The sequence below is a fragment of the Podarcis raffonei genome, chromosome 4 (genome assembly GCF_027172205.1).
Source record: "Podarcis raffonei isolate rPodRaf1 chromosome 4, rPodRaf1.pri, whole genome shotgun sequence".
Taxonomy (NCBI): Eukaryota; Metazoa; Chordata; class Lepidosauria; order Squamata; family Lacertidae; genus Podarcis; species Podarcis raffonei.
The window spans coordinates 28,571,622-28,596,951 of NC_070605.1; the positions used below are offsets into that span (position 1 = coordinate 28,571,622).

The 25,330-nt window shown below is 42.9% G+C and overlaps 1 protein-coding gene, 1 long non-coding RNA gene and 1 other non-coding gene across 3 annotated transcripts; all 3 read right to left on the minus strand.

The window, feature by feature from the left end:
• Window positions 1-683: 683 nt before the first annotated feature.
• On the minus strand, window positions 684-9,939 carry LOC128412717 (uncharacterized). Its single transcript, XR_008330144.1, has 2 exons — window positions 9,703-9,939; window positions 684-1,239 (listed from the first exon to the last, which is right to left on the minus strand). It is a non-coding gene; the product is annotated as an uncharacterized LOC128412717 (long non-coding RNA).
• TRNAI-AAU (transfer RNA isoleucine (anticodon AAU)) lies at window positions 5,595-5,668 on the minus strand. Its single transcript has one exon. It is a non-coding gene; the product is annotated as a tRNA-Ile (tRNA).
• A 3,622-nt stretch (window positions 9,940-13,561) lies between the features above and the next one.
• Window positions 13,562-23,290, minus strand: HMGB1 (high mobility group box 1). Its single transcript, XM_053385993.1, has 5 exons — window positions 23,145-23,290; window positions 17,570-17,731; window positions 17,246-17,391; window positions 16,854-17,028; window positions 13,562-15,481 (listed from the first exon to the last, which is right to left on the minus strand). Exons 2-5 carry the CDS (start codon window positions 17,717-17,719, stop codon window positions 15,299-15,301), a joined length of 654 nt encoding a protein of 217 aa, XP_053241968.1. The 5' UTR covers window positions 17,720-17,731; window positions 23,145-23,290; the 3' UTR covers window positions 13,562-15,298.
• Between the last annotated feature and the right edge of the window lie 2,040 nt (window positions 23,291-25,330).

Genomic DNA, 25,330 nt, shown 5'->3' on the forward strand with positions numbered 1-25,330 from the left:
CACTTGCCCCATTTCCAAAAACGTTCCTTTCGGTAAAGAAACAGAGGCACTGAATAAAGATGCCGTGTGTACCCAGACTCTGCCACAAGGCCAGCAGGATTTGCTAAACCCAGGCATAGCAGTATTCCTAAGAAAACACAGTGATTGACAAAGCGTGTTTGAAAACACACATTTAATGCACATGGCTTCCCCTAAAGAATTATGGGAACTGTAATTTGTTATGAGTTGCTGGTGATTTTGTAGCTCTTTGAGGTAATCTACATTTCCCCTTATTATCTGGGGGAAGCCATGTGCTTTAAATATATGGTGTGGTTTATTCCCCTCAAAATAGTGGGAATATATGTAGTTTGTTAGGGGTGCTGGGAACTGTAGCTCCGGCATCTGAGGTGAAGTGGTTTGGCACGCAAGAGGAACTTCTCAGCTGTGTAGGATGGCACCCCCCTCCCCCAGGTTCCATCACTCTCTCTTTTTCTAGCCAACTTTTAGTTAAATGCAGTCTCCTTTATAATGTTTCAAGCCACTGCTATTTTAATAACTTACTGTTTGTTTTTGTTTTTAAAAAGCAATCTGCCTTGAGTACAGCTTCTGTCAGAAGGCAGGGTGTAAATTATTGCCATAATCAGGATGTTCACAGGAATGCATTCTACAAATCATTCTTGTAACTAAAAATCCTAACACTGAAAAAATGTTTACTGCTGGGTTTATTCATTCATCACAAATGGGTACATGCCAAGTATCCAGGAAGAGCTGGCCATATCCGTGCTTGACTTACAAGTAGGGATGTTGGAGAATTCGGACTAAAACAAAACAGAAATGGAAATTGGTGGTGTTCTCTTATTTGCCCCATGTATGGAACGGGAATCCATCCAGTGAATTTGATAGGTATTCGCTATTGTTCCTTTCAATCCGCAAACAATCCGTAATTGATTACGGTCTCCCTCATGTGCCTTGTGTTTCCTCTGCATTGAAATGAATGTGGTGGAATAATGTAATGACAATGGAACATACATAATTTATGTAATAAGTGATGTCAGTTGCCTAAGCCCCAGTGGACAGTAAGTCATATAACTTTTGGCAGAAGATGAACTGCAGCTGAATGGAAACAGTGCTGCATATGGCAGATATAGGATACAGGAAAAGCCGTACCTTCTTACGTTCCTATTCGCAAGTAAAATCAGGCATGTATTTCCTTCATGTGTAAAGGAGCATTTCCATGAATGAGTAAAAAACAAACAAACCCTGAAAAAAGAAAATATTAAATAAAAGATTAATTATAGAATTTTAAATATTCCTTTTTTTAAAAATTCAAGCATTTCACACTGTAAAGGTGCTTCTTGTCTGAAATGACAAGCAAAACCTTAATATATGGTAAAGATGCCTATGGGCAAAATTCAAGGCACAAGTTTAATTTAAGAGGTGGGTGGAACCGTTTGTTCACCTTGGACAGTGAGAAAAATCATTTGGCCTACAAGTGAGGCTTCTTAAACCTTTTGCAAACATTTCTGAGCTACGGCCTTAAACATCTGCCTCACAGCAATCTCGTAACAACTTCAGAGTCCTGGACGGCTGGAGCAGGAGGCCTTGTTTCACAACAGCCTGACATATTACAAAAGGAACTCGCTTTGTTCAAAACATATTAAATTATTTGGAAAAGGCCTTTTAAAAACCGCAGGAGCAAAAAACAAAACAGAGTGACTCAAAACAGCAACGTCTTCTGGCAAGTGTGCTTCTATGCTCCGCTAGAGCTGCGCTGCTCCAAACAAGCAAGCTCACCTCTGACACACTGAGTGAGAGGCAGGATTATATTTTTTCCTGTGTTTCACTCAGCAACGCTCGGTTGTGACCCAACATAACCTTTTCCTTTTCGAGTTGCCAACACTGGGTGGCACTAAGTTGCACTTTGCAACATCTGCAAACCAACCCTGGGGCGCCCAAACTGCGAGAGAAACTGGGCCGAGGCCTATCCTGCAAGCAAACGCTTTTTTATTTTTGGTCTGAGAGGCTTCTTCATCATATGGCTGCATCAGAAGCATCCGCCTCAAACGACACATTTTGCAATACCCTTGTCTGCAGATAGCTGAGCTGCTGCAGGAACTCTTTGTTTTTCAGTTCTGCTGCCGCAAGAATCTTGCTTATGGCTTGAGTTATAAACGGAAAAACCCAGTCCTGGGATTCAACATAAGGCTTAAGTCCTGAAAAGCAAACTAACAACAAGCTGTAGGTTCAGTTAGCATTTCTGTCGATTCTAGAAATGTGGCAAACATAGGAGGGTCATGAGTTCTATTTTACAGAGGGCAGCCGGTTTAAAGAGAACAAACCACAAGAAGGGATTTCAGGAGGGGCCTCGAAGCTGCCAGACCCTCCATGCGTCCCTATTTTCCAGGGACAGTCCCGGATTTACGGAAACCATCCCGGTTTCTGATTTGATCCTGGAATGTCCCACTTTTCTTTAGGACGTCTCTATTTTCACCTGAGAAATGTTGGTGGGTATAGATCAGGCTTCCTCAAACTCGGCCCTCTAGATATTTTGAGACTACAGTTCCCATCATCCCTGACTAATGGTCCTGCTAGCTAGGGATCATGGGAGCTGTAGGCCAAAAACATCTGGAGGGGCGAGTTTGAGGAAGCCTGGTATAGACTGATGTGACCCCTGAGACAAGGAGGTAAGGAACTAAACGACCTTTAGAAGACGTCTGAAGGCAGTTCTGTATAGGGAATCTTTTTAATGTTTTATTGTGTTTTTATATATGTTGGGAGCTGCCCAGAGTGGCTGGGGCAACCCAGTCAGATGGGCAGGGTATAAATAAATTATTTATTTATTATTATTATTGTTATTATTATTGAATGGGGCATAATAATAATAATAATAATAATAATAATAATAATAATTTATTATTTATACCCCGCCCATCTGGCTGGCTTCCATAAAAACCAAAAATACAGTAAAATATCACACGTTAAAAACTTCCCTGAACAGGGCTGCCTTAAGATGTCTTCTGAATGTCAGGTAGTTGTTTATCTCTTTGACATCTGCTGGAAGGGCATTCCACAGGGCGGGCGCCACTACCGAGAAGGCCCTCTGCCTGGTTCCCTGTAGCTTTGCTTCTCGCAATGAGGGAACCGCCAGAAGGCCCTCGGCGCTGGACCTCAGCGTCCGGGCAGAATGATGGGGGTGGAGACGCTCCTTCAGGTATACTGGACCGAGGCCGTTTAGGGCTTTAAAGGTCAGCACCAACACTTTGAATTGTGCTCGGAAACGTACTGGGAGCCAATGTAGGTCTTTCAAGACCGGTGTTATATGGTCTCGGCGGCCGCCCCCAGTCACCAGTCTAGCTGCTGCATTCTGGATTAGTTGTAGTTTCCGAGTCACCTTCAAAGGTAGCCCCACGTAGAGCGCATTGCAGTAATCCAAGCGGGAGATAACCAGAGCATGCACCACTCTGGCGAGACAGTCCGCAGGCAGATAGGGTCTCAGCCTACGTACCAGATGGAGCTGGTAAACAGCTGCCCTGGACACAGATTTGACCTGTGCCTCCATGGACAGCTGTGAGTCCAAAATGACTCCCAGGCTGCGCACCTGGTCCTTCAGGGGCACAGTTACCCCATTCAGGACCAGGGAATCCTCCACACCTGCCCGCCTCCTGTCCCCCAAAAACAGTACTTCTGTCTTGTCAGGATTCAACCTCAATCTGTTAGCCGCCATCCATCCTCCAACCGCCTCCAGACACTCCCTATTTTCACCGGAGAATCCCTATTTTCACCGGAGAAATGTTGGGGTGTGTGAGTTGCCCATCATCTAGGCAGGCACACAAGTTATTTATTTGGTCCCAGCCACTATGCTAAGATATATTTCTATTTAAATTATAGTAATGATTTTTATTTCCCAGTAGTGATGTATGGAAGTGAAAGCTGGACCATAAAGAAGGCTGATCGCCGAAGAATTGATGCTTTTGAATTATGGTGCTGGAGGAGACTCTTGAGAGTCCCATGGACTGCAAGAAGATCAAACCTATCCATTCTTAAGGAAATCAGCCCTGAGTGCTCACTGCAAGGACAGATCATGAAGCTGAGGCTCCAATACTTTGGCCACCTGATGAGAAGAGAAGACTCCCTGGAAAAGACCCTGATGTTGGGAAAGATGGAGGGCACAAGGAGAAGGGGACGACAGAGGACGAGATGGTTGGATGGTGTTCTCGAAGCTACCAGCATTAGTTTGACCAAACTGCGGGAGGCAGTGAAAGACAGAAGTGCCTGGCGTTCTCTGGTCCATGGGGTCACGAAGAGTTGGACACGACTAAACGACTAAACAACAACAATGATTTTTAATTATGCACATACATTAGCACGTGCAATTTTTGATGTAGATCTGTGCCCTCCAAAAAACGCATTTCCTCTCCTTTTTTTAAGCAATTCAGAAGAAGCAACTGTAGGCAAGCAATAGCCACAGCCAATGCTTTTGGAAAGCTGCAAGGTCCCTTGGGACCTCAGATTATTCAGGGATGCTGTTTTTAGGAGGGAAACCCTTCTTAAAAACAACAACAACCCAGCAGCAGCCCAGTAAGGACTGAACATGCTCAGAAGCCAAGAAATATTGCATCACAGTTGGGAAAGAGAGAAAGAAAAGGTGTGTGAGAGAAAAATGATGTATCTTGGAGGCTGTCTGAATAAGACCACTGCAAATACACTGCAACATTTTGCTGCAGATCCCAGTTGTTCAGCTGATTAACTGATAAATCAACTTGAAGTTATTTTAACTAGACCTAATTCATAGCAGTGTGGATGAGAAATGTGTCTGCTTTCGAGCTTCACAGTTTGGATTTGCTACCTTATTTCATTCAACTTAATATATTGTGGAAAGAAGAAACACAATCTGATTTTCAGTCTTCCTAGCAGTGTGGTTAAGTCTGCAGATGTTTTCTCTCACAAGTAATTAGAATGAGCAACTGAAGCATACCCAAAAATTATTAACAATTTCCTTTTACAGAGCACACAGAAACAAACAGTTTAATAATATCACACTAAGCTTAGGAGCATAAATGTGGCGGAAGAGAAATTGGACAAATCAAACTATTTTTATTCCTTCAGTTATGTTGGCAATCACTGCAAACTGCATACTTCAGCATACAGGCCCACAACGCTTACCCTAATTTTTATGTAGATTTTTTTTACATAAATACACCCAAAGAAGAATGTGGCGTGAATGCCTACATTCAGAGGGTTCACCTGTCTGCCATTTCATATATGGCGCAGCAAACCCTCAGATTTGGCATTGTGTGTATATTCAACAGCAAACCACAATCAATTATTATTTATTAAATTTACATCCCTCCTCCTTCATGAAGGAGCCCAAACACACAAATCATAATACAATAAAAAACATCCAAAAACAATTCCAATGCAGATGCAAACCGAAGGCTCGTTGGATGAAGAAGATGCTCAGTAGGTCCCAAAAAGACAACGAAGAAGACCTAATATTTAACAGGGAGGGTGCCCTGCACGGGATAGATCATAGCTTCTCTGAGTTATTCAAGCCCCTTCGCCACAGCAAGGCAGTGATCCATGAAGGGGCAAGAAAGTTAAGTAAGCAAGAACAATGGCCCATACGGGGATCAAACCCACGACCTTGGCGTTATTAGCACCACCCTCTAACCAACTGAGCTAACTGGCCCTCTTCCTACATGGCTTAGGAACCAGATATTTGTTGGACTACATTCTCCCATATCACTCCACCCATTCAATGAAATGGTCCTCTGAGGCCATTCTCCGGGTACACTGCCATCTGAAGTGTGGTGGGTGAAGCGTGGAGACAGAGCCATTTTTGTGGTGGCTCCTCGCCTTTGAAATGCTTTCCCCAAGGAGTCCCACTTCGAGACCTCATTACTCTCCTTTAGCTGCCAGGCAAAAGCATTTCTGTTTTTCTAGGCTTTCAAAAGACTGCTAACACAGGCATTCTTTCATTTGGAGCGGTTTGTGATTTTATCATCTTTTTACATTGGCTGCTCATGTTCTACTTTGCTGTTTTAATCTGCTGCATTGGTTTGCATGCATTATGGCTATGCAAGTAGTTTCAGATTTGCGCTCGACGTATTAGGTGTGCGTTAAAATGAGTAGTGCATGAAGCAATCGCTGCTTCTTTGTCCATTGCCCCCGGTGCCCTTTTTGACGGGTAAGTAATTACTTGCTAGCTGACTCACGTAACTTTTGAAACTTTCAGGGAAGGCAAGGACTGCACACAGCAAATGAGAAACATTGCTGGTGCCATAAACTGACTCTGCTTTGACTTGCATCTGCCTGTCACTCTGCTTCTGCAACGTTCTTGTTCCCTTGCTCTACCAGATGTATCTCTGCCTTCTGCTGCTCTGCTCCCCTACACCTGGTGCAGCCATTGGTGGTCAGTATTTTTGGGCATCTGCAAAGGCCCACACCTCAACAAAGGGCCCCGGGCCCCCCGACACTGCTTCTCCGCCTCCTTGCTGCTTCTGCCAGCTCACTCTAAGCCAGCGGTTCTCAACCTGTGGGTCCCCAGATGTTGTTGGACTACAACTCCCATCATCCCTAGCTAGCTCAGGGATGATGGGAGTTGTAGTCCAACAACATCTGGGGACCCACAGGTTGAGAACCGCTGCAGTCTAAGCAACTGAGCAGTGGTAGCAGGAAGCAAACACCTCTGTTCACCTTGCCATCTCTGAGTGTTTGTGTGCTGGGTGTGGATGGTGGAAGAAGCCAAATGCACAGAGACGACAGCAGCAAGGAGGATTTAAGTCCAGACAGAGACAGGTCTCACTGAGGGCATTTTGCCCATTCTTGCACCCAAACAAAAAAACCTCCTGGAGCTGGAACTGTGGAGCTTCCCTTTATGTGTCTATCAATTTGCTTTCCTCTTTTCGTATGTTCTTAAGGCAGACCTTAGCATGTAGTTTTCTTTCAGGAAGAAAGAGAAAGCTTGTTTTCTCCTGCTCTGGTAGGTAGGACTTGAACCAATGGCTTCAAGTTACAAGGAAGAGATTCCAACTGAACATTCAGAAGAACAGGAAGTGTTGGACTCTCTTTCCTTGGAGGTTTTTAAGCAGAGGTTGGATGGCCACCTGTCATGGATGCTTTAGTTGAGATTCCTGCATTGCGGGCGGTTGGACTAGATGACCCTGGGAGGTGCCTTCAAACTCTAAGATTCCAGACCGTCCAAGTGTCCCTGTTTTCCAGGGACAGTCCTGCATTTACAGAAGCTGTCCCAGTTTCTGATTTGATCCTGGAATGTCCTGCTTTTCCTTATGACACCCCTATTTTTGTTGGAGAAATGTTGGTGGGTTTGGTAAGACGTCCCTATTTTCATCAGAGAAATGTTGGAAGGTATGGTGTTATGTGACCTCTCCGAGTCAAGAAGATAAGTAACTATACAACCTTTAGAAGACATCTGAATCCAGCCCTGTACACTGGTACTTTGGTTCTCAAACTTAATTCGTTCCTGAAGTCTGTTCCAAAACCAAAGCCTTCCAAAACCAAGGCATGCTTTCCTACAGAAAATAATGGAAAATGGATCAACCCGTTCCAGACTTTTAAAAACAACCCCTAAAACAGCAATTTAACATGAATTTTACTATCTAACGAGACCATTGCTCCATAAAATGAAAGCAATAAACAATGTACTTCAGTCACACAATCAGTCAATCAGTAACTGAAGTGGGTTCCACACAGTCACAAAAACGAAGAAAGAAGCCACAAAAACAAAAACGCAAAATAAATAGGAAAAACAGACAGACCTCAGCCTAACACTCAAAATGGAAGTGTGACACTCAAATCAGAAGTGTAACAGTCAAAATGGAGCACATTCAGCTTCTGAAAAAAGTTCACAAACTGGAACACTTACTTCCGGGTTTGCAGTGTTTGGGTTCCAAGTTGTTTGAGTACCAAGGTGTTTGAGAACCAAGATACTAATGTACAGGGAAGTTTTTTTAATATTTAATGTTTTGTTATGTTTTTATATATGTTGGAAGCCACCCAGAGTGGGTGAGATATAATAGTAAGCAACAACAACAGGTAGGACGTCCCTATTTTCAACGGAGAAATGTTGGATGGTATGTGATTCAGAGTAAGAACATGAAAAAGAATACATACTTCTTCATACTGCTTGTCTCTGGCTGTTAGATTAAAATTAAAGGGAATATTTAGGATGACCGAGCAGATGTAGAAGCCCAGCTGTGCCAAAATTATTGTTTTTTATGGTGTGTGAGTGAATATCCTTTCATTCCAGATTTGATTTCTGCTGAAATAAGTGGCAAGGCAGCACAGACGCTCAAACAACGATGTGCTCTCCCAAGCTCACATTCCCAACATGTTCACAATCCTGTCTTAGCGAAGACTGTGCTGGCTTGTTCATGTCCAAAAGAATGGAAGAGACAGCAGGATCCCCAAGGATGTGCTCTACAGGGAGCTGGCTTCAGGTACCAGGACCACTGGCAGACCAACTTTGAGTTACAAAGATGTCTGCATGCGTAACATGAAGGCTGGCAGCATCTACCCCGCTGTGTGGGAATCCCTTGTGGATGACTGCAATGCCTGGAAACTGTCAGTCAGGTCTTGCATGCTTAGCAGTGACCAGAGGAGGAATGGCCGCCGGGAGGAGCACAGAGAGAAGAAACACCACAGTGAACATGCATCAGCCTTCCTCTGTCCTAGCTGCAACAAAACATGTCTCCCCCCTATTGGTCTCTACAGCCACAGCAGGTGCTGTAACATTCCTAAAGGCACACTCCTTCACTGTCTCCCAAGAGCTTGCTTCAGAAGAAACTGGAGTAAAGCACAAACTTAAAGTAGATTTCTTTGTTTTTACCCTTAACCCACTGTGACTATCTGGTGGCTGGAGGTTAGTTGATTTACTCTCTGTTTACCTGTCTCCACAGAAAATGTAATGGTATCAACGGAGTATGAAAGTTATTGCCAGACAGTTTAATGATTGTGACACCTGACGCGGGAGCAGCAATATATCAAGAACTTAACAACTTTGCAACACTATCACAACTCCCATCATCCCTGACCCACCGGCTGTGCTGGGTAGCGCTGATGAGAGTTGGAATCAAACAACATCTAGAGGACCACAGTTTTCCCAGCCCTGGCTTATTGGGAGAATACAGGCAGCCCCCCCCCCATCTACGTGGAGGTTATGTTTCAAGGCACCCAGTGTGCCAGTGAAATTGTGTATACATTTGTACCTTAGATCCCAAATGCCTTGATACTTGGACGTTTTGGCTCCCGAATGCCGCAAACCCGGAAGTGAGTGTTCCGGTTTGTGAACATTCTTTGGAACATGAACATCCGACGGGGCATCTGATTGGCTGCAGCAGCTTCCTGCAGCCAATCAGAAGCCGCACTTTGGGTTTCCGAATGGTTTGGAAGTCGAATGGACTTCCGGAACGGATTCCATTCAACTTCCAAGGTATGACTGTAGTTGAAACCTACTGAAAAAACCTGCAAACACCCCGTTCTGCCCTCTCAGTGACGTCTTTATGACACTTCTTGGTTAGGCACGATGCGCGTATACACAGCCGTGCACATATTGAATATACGTAAACATAAACCACCCAGAACTCTTCCGAAGAGAGGGGTTCATCTTTCCACTGATCCCCAGTAATCTTGTGAGTGAACCACTCATGCTTTCAAAATGCCTAATTACGTAATATTTGAAGCAATGAGATACATGGCTCTTACCAGTGGTCCTGGTTGATATTTTGCAGGTAAGCAGGGGTGCATTTCACATTCATCCTAATCACGTAGCATCCAAATTCAGCATGGGTCTCCCATCTTGCAAGCTTCCCTGCTCCTGCCAAAGGAAATAACAAAACTTTTCCAAGGATGAAGTAGCGTGGGGATTTTCTGTTGCATATTTGTGCACCGTTTACCCTCTGATTTTGTTCACTGTGCACGCAAATCATTATCGTTTTACGTTGCTTTGCTTTTGGTAAAAGAAGTGACAGGAAGTTCAAACACGAGTAGGAGAATATACTTTCAAATCCATTCAGGTGATACAAGGTCACTATGCTTTGCCACTATTTCCTTCTGCCCTTTTCCTGGACAGCTTCCTGCAATTTATCTCCGCATCCTCCGTAACATTATTTTCCAGCATGGAATGCTCCTTTTCGTGTGTGTGTGGCTTGGTGGTCAGCCACAAAATAACCACTCAAAGGCTTCCATTTTGAAAACAGATTCATCCTCCAGAATCTCAGTGAAGAGACGGTTGCAGCTGTTTAGCTGTGGGTTTCAGCTGTTGTAAATAAAGTAATTATAATGGGAAGAACTTCTGCTTACTTGTGAAACTGTGCTAGTGAATATCATGATCTGATCAAAGACGGACCTTGAATGAAAAACACATTCTACAAATACCTAATATCGGCAAAAGATTGTACAGTTCAGCCTGAAATTAAGAGAAAATGTAAAACAGTGGCTCCTCCCAGGAATCCTGACAGTATCTAGCTCACAGCTCTTTCCTTGAAAACCTGGCCAGATTTTCATTTCTCAAACAGAAAAACTCTACCTTAGAATAGGCCTGGAAGACCCTGACAAATGCTTGCAGATTCAGCACAGAGTTAAGGCAGAAATCCTGCACACACTTACCCCATACTGTTCAACATCTATCTGATGAAATAGGGACATCGTATTCAATAATAATAATAATAATAATAATAATAATAATAATAATAATAATAATGCCCTGTCCATCTGACTGGGTTGCCCCAGCCACTCTGGGAGGCTTCCAACATATATAAAAACATAAAACACTAAACATTTTTTTTAAAAAAACTTCCCTATACAGGGCTGCCTTCAGATGTCTTCTAAAGGTTGTATAGTTACTTACCTCCTTGGCTCAGGGGTAACACAACTCCATACCCTCCAACATTTCTCAGGTGAAAATAGGAACATCCTAAGGAAAAGTAGGACATTCTGGGATCAAATCAGAAACGAGGACGGCTTCTGTAAATTTGGGACTGTCCCTGGAAAATGGGGACACTGAGAGGGTCTGCTAGGCCCAAGCGTCGTGGGGCGTGGCAGGGAGATAGCACAAATTTGAAATATAGTCTCTCTCAAAAGAACCGAAAAGCACTGCTGGATCAAGCCAAAGCCCCATCTAAGCCTACAAGCGGAATTTGGGTGCGAGAAACACTCCCCTCACTTGCGATTCCCAGAAACTGGCCTCAAGAGGCATACCATGGAGAAGGGAGCATAGCCAGTGTGTCTAGAATCTAGATGGCCTTATTCTTCATGAATTATGTCCAGGGATGATGGGAGTTGTAGTTCTGTAACCTCTGAAGGCCACCAGGTTGAGGAAGGCTGCCGTAGATGGATCATGAAATAAAGTGGTGACTTTAATGCTAAATTACACATTTCTGAAATTAAACCACTGACCACACAGAGGCTTTGTTGCCATCAGGGCCCCAGGATCAGGCCTGTTTCCCCACTCATGATAATGGGGTTGCAGACTTCACCAGAATACCCTGGATCTCCAAGCCTCACTAAAACTTACCCTTGTTCTTCGCCTTGCCTGGCGTTGCATTTACTAGCCTCACCTTCTAGTCAATGGGGCTTACTTCATGTAGGTCACCCGTCATTCAACTGATGTCAACACGATGCCCAGTCACTTCATTTAAAAGGAAGGTTTAAAGTCGAACTCCCAATTCTTCCTTCGCTTGGCATTTGCTCAGGATTTTTTTTACCTTTTATTCAATACTTGGAAGTTTCCCGCACTCAAATGTCATCAGACCATGGAAAGGTCGGTGTGGTTTGCCCTAAAGAGCCTGAAAAATCATCTTTTAAGTCCCACAGGCTAGAGGTTCCCTGTTACTGCCATGTATGTACATGTCCCCTGTTCTCTGTAGGCAAGAAGCAAAAATTAAATTTGGGAGATGGATTAGAAGCTTGGGAATTACAAAGTCTGAGGCATTTCATAAATCTTGCGTCCTCCCAATTCTCGGGGGACACAGCAACAGACTTTGAGAGTCTTTTAAAATGGGGTGCCCTGTGAGAGGCCAAAATTTGGCGCCTCCAGAGGGATCTTTTCAATTATGGATCTTCTCAAACCGCCCCCCCCTTCCACTTTGTTAAGAATTACCTAAATCAGGCTACTGCTTGAATGGGTATCTGCATGGAGTGCCTGTCTCACACATTACATTACGTGTGTGGCATGGAGGGCCTAGCACCTACCCCTCAATCAAGCAAACATTATCGCTACTCAGGTGTCTGGGACTAAGGTTTCAGATAGCAGACCTTACAGTTCTGAAACATTAAACAAATCAATCCATTATAAATGGGAGCGTGTCATCAAAAAATACTTGTACACTACATTTTGATGCTTCTTATGAAAAACAGCTGTTTTTGCTAGGTTGCCTTTGTAATCCCCATTTTTTAAATGCCCAAAATCTCATTTTTTTCAAAACTTGGCCTCAAAATACTTTGGCAAGCAAGTCTGAAAACCAGTTATAAAGGTTTGCTTTAACATACACCAGGCCTGTCCAACAGGTTGATCGCAATCTACCAGTCGATTGCAGGGTGTCCCTGGTTGATTGTGGGATCCAGATGCCCACCCCCCAAAACAGCTCAACAACTCTGGTCAATCCAATAGGTAGATCACTGCCAATTTTTTTTAATAGTGGGAGTAGATCGCAGTCTCTTGGAAGTTGGGACAGCCCTGTCATGCACAATGCGAGTCCTGAAGCAAACTGAGAAAGATATGCAAACATTTCCAAGAGCAGTATCTGGCCTGAAGCATTTCAAAGTTATTTGGAGCTAAGCAACTCAATAAATTCCAGAAGGTGGAAGTCCATCTTCAAAAACAGAGGACACCAGCACTCATCCTCGCCCAAAAAGTACTGTATATGTCTTACCAGGATGCAGTTCTTGCTCCCTATCCTGTTGAGGACTAAAACTTTATTGCATGGACCTGTGCAGACATCAGCTATTCTCTCCTTTCATTTCAAGGATTTGCAATGTGTCTATTAGCAGCTTTCCTAACTTTATGAAAATTAACATTACATTTACAGAAAGCCTAGATGATTTACTGTACCACTCATTTACACTGCTTTGCAAATTATGGGCCGTATCCAACCAAGTTGTCCCAGTGGCACAAGAACCTGGAACTGTCTCTTTTCTCCCTGCACACTCCCAAAACTGTTCTGGATCAGGTTTGGAGGTCACGCAGAGGGGAAAGGGGAGGATTGGTTGTACAGGTGAAAACATAGCTTTGTTGTAGACAACTCCAGGTCTACATTTGGCAAGCAAAACTGCTGTTTGTTACTGTGGCCCCGATTCTAATGTAAAGGAAGCTACAGTTCCCCACCTCTTGCTACCCCCAGCACATCCCAAAAAGCCTCTGGAGTATTGGAGGGGCATCCAAAACAATGTAGGATGGGGACATTGCCTAGAATTTGGCATGGATCCTAAGTTAGCTTTGTATTTCAGCCCATAACCAATTACCTTGAAGTGCAATTTACTTAATTGCCATTATTTAACAACATATTTGAAGCATTTAACTGTAAAGAGAAATAATATTTAAAATAAACTCATTTAACTAAATATATAAAACCTCTGTAATTATTGTTTTATTAGTATCAACCAGGAAATCAGATGTTCAGTATTCTCCTGAGGTTATACATAAACAAATGCAAAATTGAAGAATCGTAAAAGTCAAAATCGTATAACAAAACAATACTCCATCAAAAAAGTGTGTAAAGTTACAAGAATGCTATCTTTAAACACTGGCACATGAGAACCATAATTTTTAACTACAGAATTGCCAATCAGTTCCCAAATTAGTCCGCAGGTAAATGTGAAGAGAGTTAATAATTGCCAGCACTTTTACTGAATGTGCACAAACTTTTAACTTTGGTTTTCAAAGCAACCTATATTTTATCAAATCAGAGGTCATTGGAATACCATGTTACATCTCACACCTATATGGGGAAAAAGTAATTTCCCTATACAGCTAATTTTAACTTACAAAATGGGCAAATATCAAGAATGCATTATAAAAAGACTAACAGAAAAAGATACATCTCATCTGACTTTTGAGACAATATAAAATTTTGAAAATGGGATAGTCTAGGACTACTGTGGTTATGAAAGCATGAATTCATACAGATTGAACAATGGTACCACTTATAGAAAACATTAGCAAAGTAAAATATTTCCCTGTGGGACATTTACTACCAGGAGAGGTCATTGTATAAAGCCCACAACTATTACTTGACATGGTATCCTAAAAGGATTACAGTAATTTTAGCATTTGACATTACCTGCTTAGGTAGGGTACACTCACCTCTGTATTCAGGTATTTGCAAATACAACTCTCATTATGGCCAATGGAGTCACATATGTAAATCCCTCACAGCTCAAAATGAAAATATACTCTCAGTGGTCCTCCAAGGACACAAATTTGAAGTTATTTTCCCCTGGAATTATTCCATGCTACTGAACTGAATTCTATATTCCTCAGCCCTCAGAAACTGGTAAATTTACACAAATCAGTAGAATATTGTATGTAAGCAAAAGCTGAGCAAATACAGATTGGCTAAGAACAGGGTTCTCAAAAAAAAAAAGTGGCCTCTTATATGAAGGGGAAAAAACACACAACGCTTTGCATATGCCTGTATATATTTCCTACCCTATCATGATTATCTAGGGCGTAGATCAAAGCTCTTGTATCAGCTTATAGGAATGAAGAAACAAAAATGCCATTTTTATGTGATCCCCAAAGGGCATAACAGAGAGAATATGCTTTCCAGAAAGAAAGACTTTACAAGGGCATCTATTAAAAGGACAACAATACTAATTAAAAAAAAATGTATTTACTTAGAAGCAATCAGAATGTCAACAGCTACATTTTTTTTCTTTTTTGCAATTACAGAGTGGTATTTAAGTTAACAGATCAACTATTATTTTTTTGATGCAGACAACTGATGAAAATGAGTAACCAACTACATCTGCAAGTATAACTAATTTGTGCTGTGCACCAACAAGGAACCTGCTTTAAACTTTCATGCCAATTTACAACCCCCTCACTGTACTAGGCAAGGTTAGCGGCCACTGAGATACCACTGAAGGACAGGGCTACCCAAAGACACGTCCGGTAGTGTGTTAACTATACAAAAAAAGAGAGAGAGAAAGAAAGAAAAAAGAAGAAAAAGAGAGAGACACTGTACATTTTAAAAACAAATCTTACACAGCTTTATGTTTAATTTTTTTTCTCTTTAAAAGGAGAGAGTTGTGTACAGGGGGGTTAAATGCTTTTATAGACAAGAACTGATCTAAAAGAGGGTTATTCATCATCATCCTCTTCTTCCTCATCCTCCTCCTCGTCCTCATCTTCATCCTCTTCATCATCATCCTCGTCGTCATCATCGTCTTCCTCTTCCTTCTTTTTCTTGCTTTTCTCAGGCTTAGGTGGAGCTAGCTTTTTGGCTACCTCAGGCTTCCCCTTAGCTCTGTATGCAGCAACATCCTTAGGAGAAGCAGAGAAAGTTTAGCTACTTGACACAGAGGAATCTATATTTGACAGAATTGTAATTCATAACATAGAGCCTATTCAGATGACTGTCTAAGATTTGTACTACTGCAGTTCAGTACAGCAGTACACTCAGTCAAGAATTCTAATACTTTATTGATAAATTTCATGCACTTCAATTAATGAGTAGACAGTGCCACCTTCAGCATGCAATAAGTTTCTCTTTTTGACTTGCACATAACACTTAATACAGCAAGCCTCAATAAACTCAATGTCAAGCTTACATTAAAAAAATTAAGTATAGGATTTCAAACAAATTTTTGTTCTCATTTCCCTACCTGTCCAAAATGATCAGGGTTTTTTTACCCATCTTGCTGCTGTACATCCATGGCTCATAGAGCTGTGCCATTAGCTAGATCTTCCTCAGTACCACACTGACAGAGTATCTACACCATGGCTTAATTAATTCTCTCAATTATGAGTGGCTTAATATATTATTATACTATGCTCTGTTACAAAGAACACCAGTTACAGAAAGAACACCAGAGCACAAAATGCAAATGATCAAGTGTAAAGGCTGTGCAGTCAGTGGGTACTCTTTTCAAATTCAGAAGCAGCAGCCTGATCTTTCCTTGGTCATTATTTCTAAATATTTTATTAGATTTGCACCTGCATAATCTTGCAGGCATGTCCCCTTCACATTTGGTTTTGCCAGCTGGGTATCTTTCTTGTACATGGTCATCCCTCTTCCAAGGCAAAGTAAGTACATGAAAGTGACCTGAGAGTCTGACCATCTTATTTTGTTCACAAGCTATGCTGAATTTGTCAAAAAAACACAACCACTTGTCTGTTAATATTCCTCAACCATTAAAAATAAAGAAAGCAATGTACTGGCTACAATATTAGCCACTATTAGGAGTGATACACTTCCCCCCCCAAACTATAGCAATTAATACACATGCTCCAAATAAAAGCACGTTATTAGTGATTACATTTAGTTCACATAGCCTACAAGTTTCTTTTCTTTTTAAATTAAGCAACACTTTCATCAGATCTTTTTAGTATTTTAGCTCCAAAGAACAGTTACTTGGAAATATATTCCACCGATGGATGTTTTTGTTTATAATACCCAATGTTCTTAGTTTCAATAGAGATTGCTGGTACCATTTAACATTCCAGAGAAAATGCAAGCATGCGTATGGCTCCATTCCTTTTAACATTAATTTCCTATGAGTGACATCCAATTTTAACCATACTCGAGTTCACTCAAATTTCAACAGGTCTACTATGACTAACACTGTACATCACCCAATATATTTAATGACAACAACAAATATTTGAATGGCAAAAGAGGCTATCTGGAGTTTACCTTTTCATACTTCTCCTTCAGTTTGGATGCCTTCTTTTCAAAAGGTTGCTTATCATTTGCGGAAGTATTATTCCACATCTCTCCGAGTTTCTTTGCAACATCCCCAATAGAGAGGCCAGGGTGTTCTCCTTTGATTTTTGGACGATACTCAGAGCAGAACAAGAAAAATGCTGAGCTGAAAATTAAATTATAAACATTTGAAACATAAAGGTTAGAACTACTGAACTATGTACAGCAAGGTGAGAACCTTTACTATGTATTGCAAAGTGATATAACAGAACAGACCTATCCATATTTATAAAAAAAGTGAAATTTCTGCCTGCCCACCATTCATCTATCACTCTTTTGGATGTCTATCAGCGCAATGCATGTTAGCCATAAAAGCTACTCACGGAGGCCTCTTTGGTGCATTTGGGTCCTTGAATTTCTTTTTCGTCTCTCCTTTAGGTGGTATGTAACTTTCCATTTCTCTTTCATAACGAACTTTGTCAGCTCGTGCCATATCTTCAAACTTTCCTTTCTCTTTAGCAGACATAGTCTATAAAAATAATTCAGTATGCATCCTCAGCTCAAGATTATACCCAATTCCATTCTAAATTTGTAAACTTTATTAGTGAGTATGTTTTCTATTCCTAGGAAATAGCTACATGCAAATTGCATTTATTTGGGTATTTAAAGTATTACTATTAAAACAAAAAACAATAACAACAACTTACCTTCCACCGTTCTGAACATTTTTTTGAGAACTCTGAAAAGTTCACTGAAGCATCTGGGTGTTTCTTCTTGTGCTCTTCTCGGCAAGTTTGCACAAAGTAGGCATATGAGGACATTTTGCCTCTTGGCTTTTTAGGATCACCTTTGCCCATTTTGGATGATTTCTGAAAGACAAAGTAGAAACATTTGAGAACTATTGGGGCTTCCATACAGTAGACTAAGAAAAAGAAGACGATTAAAAACTGCTTAAACTACCAGTCTGAGCCATTTCCCTTAATACTTTAAAGCTACATTCTTGGACAACTATCTAGGCAACCAAATAGTTGCACATCAGTGTCCCAGATAGCATGTCACTTTAAACCATTGCTTGCTCTTGACTTACCATTCATGATTTGCTAGGGAGAAATGAACTACAAGCACTGATTTGCAAGGTTTATTTTTGGCTTACCACTCGTGGTTACTTTGGCTGTTTGTTCACTTTCAAGTTTATAGGGATTTGCAAACCAGGCGACTGGTTACAAATCTGTTTAAAATGCAGAACATGTTGCTATAAGATGACTTTTAATTATTATGCAGTCCTCCATCTCAACATCAGGCAAACTCCTGATGGAACTCCTGAAAAAAGGTATACTAGTACATCCCCTGAACACGAAATTTACCTTTACCCACTGCAACTGTCTTCCATACAAGCAACTATTAATTCTATGAAGTTCTGCTAGAACTGCAGAAAACTGATACCAAATTATAGGCAAAAATGTTTTCAATTACTGTTCTGAGAGAAAAGCACTAAATATTGTGAATCCTCTCAATTCGAATCACCCTTTTAAGCTATTTTTCAAAGCACAATTTGTTTAGTCTATAACCTCAATAAAAAAATTCTTGTATTCAGCAGTGGCACATGTACGGCTACCTAAACTTAATGGTAGGCACAGTCTGCTTTGACAAGAATAACAATCTGTTTGGCATTGATAAGAGACTTGATAACTAGTCTTCCCTAGCACTGTAAGGCTAACCTAAGACAGAAGAGATCACTCCACTTGCACATCAGGTACAGTGGTACCAAAGGGTAAGTACTCAGTTCATTCTGGAGGTCCGTTCTTAACCTGAAACTGTTCTTAACCTGAAGCACCACTTTAGCTAATGGGGCCTCCTGCTGCCCCTGCGCCGCCAGAGCCCGATTTCTGTTCTCATCCTGAAGCAAAGTTCTTAACCCAAGGTACTATTTCTGGGTTAGCGGAGTCTGTAACCTGAAGCGTATGTAACCTGAAGCGTATGTAACCCGAGGTACCACTGTACTAGATCTGGAGTTCCAAACTCTGAAAAATCCTTTCATGTACATGCAGTGTTCAAAATTAGTGACTGGTAACCTGCCTTTTGCGACTGGATGGAGATGTTCAGGAGCCACCCTTAGCACCTAGCATTTCCACTTGCCTGGCTGCAGTCAGTTGGTCTGCCTGGCACACCAGCAGCAAAAGAAGCGTGTCTTTTGCTACTGCACTACCCGTGCCAAAGACCTGATTTGCCCAGCAGCAAAAGACACACCATTCTTTCTTTTTACTCCTGTGCACATTTTTTTTGCTCCTGCGCTATTCTGCAAATCCCTTGATTCGCCTGACAGCTTTTTCTTTTTCTGTGGGGCTGCCTGGTCTCATAGCGGGGCAGCATTTTTTTTAAAAGGTGCCTAGACATTTTGTTTTGGCACCCACAACATAGGGCCTAGGAGCCACATGGCTCCTAGCATTCCTATCCCAGTTTCTAACACTGTGTACATAGGACCCAGTACATAAAAGGAGATCTACGCACATTAAGCACTACTACACACTAAGGTTATGCTTGCTAGACTGGGGTATTTAGCTACAAATACCAATATAAAGAGTACAAAAAAATTAAAGAGTCTGCTTTATTATAGGATGCGCTTTCATGCACAATAGCTGCTTCATCATCTGATGTGGGCTTGTGCCTTCAAAAGCACATATTGCAAAAGGGCATGAGATTTGCAGAAGATGCTATGAGAACCAGACATGGCCCAGTGACTTTTAGAACTGTGGACAGATTTGGTGGACACTGTATACTTGGGCTGCCAAAAAGCTTTTAACAAACTGCCTCATTAAAGGTTCCTGAGTAAACCTAGCCTTGGCATAAGAAGGGAGGTTCCTTTATGGATCAATAATTGGCTAACAAACCAGGAAGCAAAAAACTGGACATTTCTCACAATAGAGAGATGGAAAGAAAAGAAAAGAAAAGAAGAGAGAGAGATCCCTCAAGAATCTGTACGGGAACCAGATACTTTTAAATTTGTTCAAAAATCATCTGGACTTAGCAAACTTGGCCATCACCGCTAACAGCACAAAATTATTGAGAGTGGAAAACCAAAAAGGAACTGTGAAGATCTCAAAAAAACTCTCCAAAATTGAGGAATGGGCAATGAGATAGCAAATGTGGTTCAGTGTAAGCATATGTAAAATGATGTACATTGGTGCATGTTATAATCATTAGGAAAAGGACTGAAAATAAAACTGCTACTATTGCAACGTCATTATGCAAATCTATGGTAAAACCACAATTGGAATGCTGTGTGTGGTTCTGATCTCCATGGGGAAAGGTTACAACCTTTAGGGCTTTTTATTTTGGAAAAAAGCAACTAAAGGGAGACATGACCATTTTGTGCATATCCAATTGACACACAACTGATGAATGGGTCCTTTTGGACCCAGAAGAGGGCAGAATGGGGGCGGGGCATGCGAAATGGTTCCCACCTGTACTACAAACTGGTGTCATTCAATAGTCAAATGGTGGGAGATTTGGGAAAAAGTAAGTACTTCTTCACAAAGCATATTGCTCAATTACGGAATCTGTGTCCACAAGATGTGCTGATGGCCACCAATTGTGACAAATTCTTGACAAATGGAATTAGACAAATTCATGAAGGGAAGACTATCAAGGGCTACAAATTATAACAGCTATTTCTCTCACAGTAATAGAATCATATAATTGTAGAGTTGGAAGGGGCACTGAGGACCATCTAGTCCAACCCTCTGCAACACAGGAATATGCAGCTGTCCCATATGGGGATCAAACCTACTTGCTGGCTCCAGAATGAGACGCAGAATGCCTATGAATACCAGTTGCAAGAGGGGGCTACTGCCTTGATGTCCCGCTTGTGGGCTGGCTACTGTGGAAAAGTATGCTGTATAAGTTAGGCCTTTGATCTGATCCAAAAGGGCTCTTCCCACAGTCTTACTTTTTCAGATTAAGCCCTACAGTTTTCATATTTGTGCTGACACTTTCTTTCTGAGAAGTAACGATTCCTAGTACAGACCACACTTTTCTTGAAGTTCTTCATGTTGAAGAAAGTACCTCTCTACTCCAGCTTGCACAACTTGACTAGGGAAATGTGCACAGCTCTAACTGGCATTGCCACAGAAAGGCATAATTTCCTATCAGTCTGGCATGCGGACAGAAAAAGATTTGTGTTCTCTGACTAAACATGTCCGGTCTAAAGTTTCTGTCAAGTAAACAACACTTAAAAGCCAGGAGCTGCTGGTGTCTACAATGGAGCCTGGGTCTGAAAATGCACTCTCAGAATTAAGACACGAGGCTGCTAGGGCTTAACTTAATAATTAAAACAGCAGAAAAAGGAACTTGAGGGACTTAATAGATTTAAAGCGTGATATAAAATGTACCTCTGAAAATCTAATTCACAAGTGTTATTTAAAATGCTCCTTCCACTGCTGAACCCTTCCTACATTACAGGGTAATGTGAAAAAAAAATCACTTCAACCCTAAAAATTGAATTTTATAAATATTTTAATTTACCCCTTTCACATAGCCATGTATTAATTATGAAGGGGATAATTTGTGGAAGGGGAAAGAAAAGTTTTTCGTGAGGGGTAGGTAACCCCCCCCCCGAAAAAACCCTAAAGCCCACCCAACAGATATAAAAATGATCAAGGCGCAGCTTTTTCGAGCTCGTCGCGTTAAATTGCATTTCCCTCTTAGAAACTACGCTGCCACGAGCTTCGATGTGCTCAGGCTCCAAGGACGGCGCCCGACAATAAATATAGCTGCAGCTGTAGAGCTTTGGGATTCTTCTCGGTGCGCCTTAATCTACACGAACGAGCCGGGAAAGCGAGTGAGAGAGGGAGGGAAGTAGGGAGGGCTCATAAATGGCGCAGGCTGCTGCCTAAGAAGGTCACCACCGGCAGCGGCGGCGGCAGATCTCCTTCCATTTTGTGCGCACGCCTTGCTGATGAGAGAAAGTCCCCTCGAAATGCGCGTGGCGGGCGCTCAGCCGAGGCGGGGAGGCCGCGCTCTCGCCGGGCGCGCGGGGCCCGGCGTCGCCTCTCGCCCGCGCGGCGGCAATGGCAAGCGGCAAGCGCTCCTTTTGCATGGGCTCCCGCGGCAGCCGAGCAGGAAGCGAAGCCGCTTCTCGGAATGGCCGCTGCTCATAGAGAATATGGCTCCTTCCTTCCCTTTGTGTGTGTGTGTGCGTGTGCCTGGTGCGCTCTGTACTCTGGCGCACACACTCAGCCATTACAGGCAATGAGGCGGCGGCGGCGGGGGGGGGGAGCGTCTCGTTTCCACTGAGAGCTGCCAGAAGGGGCCCCCCTTTCCAAAACCTCCCCCCTTTATATAGAACCCGGACTCGGGATTTTAAACGGTCGCCTGCGGAGCTCTCCCATCTCCGTCGCCCAGGTATAAAAGGCGCCTTGGAAAAAGTTCCCCCGAACTGCGCCCCCGCCCGCCCGTGCGCGCGCGCCTCCCCCTGCCTGCCTTGTTTCCTCCCCCCCCCTCCTCTCCCTCTGCCTCCACTTACACACGGCTCTCGTCAGCCATGTTACAGCAAGCGCAGCTCCCGAGGTGATTTATCGCCCCGAGGCCAACAACGCCCAGAGACACTCCCGGGGATTCTTGGGGCTCCCCACAATGAGAGGAAGGGGGTCGGGGAGAAAGCCAGGCAGAGAAAGGAGGACACGACACCCCCGTTCCCCCCCCCCCCTTCACACAAACACACTCGAGCCCAGCCCCGCGATGCGAAGTCCGTCTCCCCACACGGCTCTCTCACACATTACATAGAGAGACGGCTCTGCTGCAATGGCTCTATCGCCCGTGCTATGTAAGCAGCTTATTAGCACTCAAGACCGCTTCCCTTCGCCGCCGCCGCCCCCCGCCTCAGCCGAGACCCCCGCCCCATTTCCACGGGTTTAAAGAGACGAGCCCGGCCGCGGTTATCCGGGTAGGAGAGGAAAGGCGCTTTCCCGGCATTTGTGGGTCCCCTTCAACCACTTCTCAAAACTCCCCACTTTTGGTGTGGATCTGGGGCTTTTTTTTCCTGACCCCCCCCCGCCTTTTAAAGAGCAGCTCGGTGTTTTCCTGCCCCCCCTCCTCCCCGGTGCTGAGGGAAGTGTGGTTTCCCTGCCTAAATCCCCCCCTTTGTGTGTCTCGTGAGGGCTAAGCCTGCCCCCCTCGCACCCCCAAAAGACTACGCCGTCCGCCCCCAACCCCCACAGAGGCTCGGGAGTTTCGGCCTCCCCCCCAGCCAGTCGGCGACCCCCCCACCCCCCGCAGGATACTCACCCCGTGACAAGGATCTCGGTTCACACACGCCACAAACACACGCGCGCCGGCCACCAAGGCTGCCTGGATCTCGTATGTAGTCCAATTCACTGCAATGGCTGAGAGCTGGATCGATACGCAGCCTCCTCACTCTCTCAGCGCTGGTAACATTACTCTCAACACAGGGCTCTTTCTATTGGCTGCCGCCGAGGCAGGAGCTGCGCTGGTTGGAGGAACGCCTTCCATTGTCCTGACCAGAGGAGGCTGCCGGTTGGACGCGGCGGGGTACACGTCACCGGGGATTGAAAGGGCGCGCAAATATAAAACTGGCTGAGAGGGAGAAGGCTGAGGCGGGATGTACAGCTCTGAAGCTGAAACTAGTGCTGTACTGCGGTGTATGAAGAGAGCAGCTCATAGGCAATAGCATAAGACTCAGCAGAGGCAAAAGGAGCTTCGTTCCCTTAGGTACACGGTCATCCCCATCCCCAAATAAGCACCCCCACAGCCTGTATAAGGGGTCCTAAAACTTCACCATACACCTACCTAGTCCCTGCTGTTTAAGGCAGGAAAAAAGCAAGGACTTCTTAAAGGTACTTCCCTTATATTCACTGTAATTAATTGGCCCGTAGATCTGAAACACACACGTACCAACTATATATACATTCCATAGTATATCCCAGCAGGTAAAAAATGCAGCACAATAGACCTATAAGAAATAGTCCCATTTTCTATATGAATAAACTGAGGTCCAAGGAGATTAATGCACTCATCAGAAAGAGACTTACAGAAATTTAATACACATTATTCCTCTAAATACATTTTCTTCATTCTTTTTACACATTCATTTTACAAGAATGCCCCACAGCAAGCTTTTACAATGAAGTGAACTCGATGTATGATGTGAACACACAGAAAACATTGTCTAAATTTTATAGGACATTCATAATCGGATCCTGCTTGTCCGATATCACAAATCAGCAATTTGTGATAATGTTCATAGTTAAACTACAGAATTTCCATGGTAATATATTGTAAGCCAGTATTTTTAATCAAGATTAACACTACTGCCCAACAGCAGAGCTGCAGCTACAGCTTATTCCACATTCACTTGCTAGTCTTTCCACTATCTTTCAAAAAAGATATACACAAGTCTGTGCCTTTCACAGACATAAGAGAACGTGAGTAGGCAGCATTCTATCCAATTCTTCAGTAAGAAGTAAAATAGCAGGCATTAAAATCATGTTATTACATTTTGCTATAATAAAATACAAGCCATATTTTGGTTTTGCCATTCTCCACTATGTTATGATAGGGTTTCAATACACCTTGAAGGACAGCCCACCTAAAGTTACTGTCTATGGAGCTATACTCAGTACGTTACAGTGGTACCTCAGGTTACATACGCTTCAGGTTACAGACTCCGCTAACCCAGAAAGAGTGCTTCAGGTTAAGAACTTTGCTTCAGGATGAGAACAGAAATCGTGCTCCGGCGGAACAGCAGCAGCAGGAGGCCCCATTAGCTAAAGTGGTGCTTCAGGTTAAGAACAGTTTCAGGTTAAGTACGGACCTCCGGAACGAATTAAGTACTTAACCTGAGGTACCACTGTACTTCCAATTATCCAAAGCTCTAAATACTAGTCAACAGTTTAACATTTTACTTTTAACTATACTACATTGGTTCACCCTGGCTCCTGTGTGAAAAATAAAACATAACATTTCAAAGCTAATCACTATGTATAACATCCTAACTGTATGCAGAATTTTTATGCTAGCACCCCACATTCTTAGGAACTAGTAGTGATATTAGGGACTTTCTATGCAATTGGGGCAATATAAAACATTACAATCCCTGTATGGAATGGGTTTAGCAAATCCAATATTGAGAACTTGTCCTTCACCTAAGTTAGTGACAGAGATAACACTTATTTTTAAATTTAATTTAATTTATACTTCTAGCTTATCCTTTACCAAGGGTCCCAGGGCAGGTTATAAAAACATTGCAATTAAAGCAAGTAGAGTTTACATTATTAGTCACTATTATTTATTATTATATTTATTAAACTACCCTGTAACATAAAGTTTTCCATGCGATAAACATGCTTTTGAATGCCAAAGCTGAATCTGAGGTTGCTCTTTTATGAACAGCGGTTCCATACCTTTAAAAACAGGACAGGCAGAAATCCACCAGGTGCAGCATCACCATCTTC

What these genes read in the sequence shown, in the direction of transcription:
- HMGB1 (XM_053385993.1), bottom strand. Translation starts at nt 17,719, where the DNA reads ATGGGCAAAGGTGATCCTAAAAAGCCAAGAGGCAAAATGTCCTCATAT. An exon ending in AATGTTCAGAACGGTGGAAG is followed by an intron (nt 17,392 to 17,569) that starts GTAAGTTGTTGT and finishes TTATTTTTATAG; the next exon opens with ACTATGTCTGCTAAAGAGAA. An exon ending in AATGCACCAAAGAGGCCTCC is followed by an intron (nt 17,029 to 17,245) that starts GTGAGTAGCTTT and finishes TTTAATTTTCAG; the next exon opens with CTCAGCATTTTTCTTGTTCT.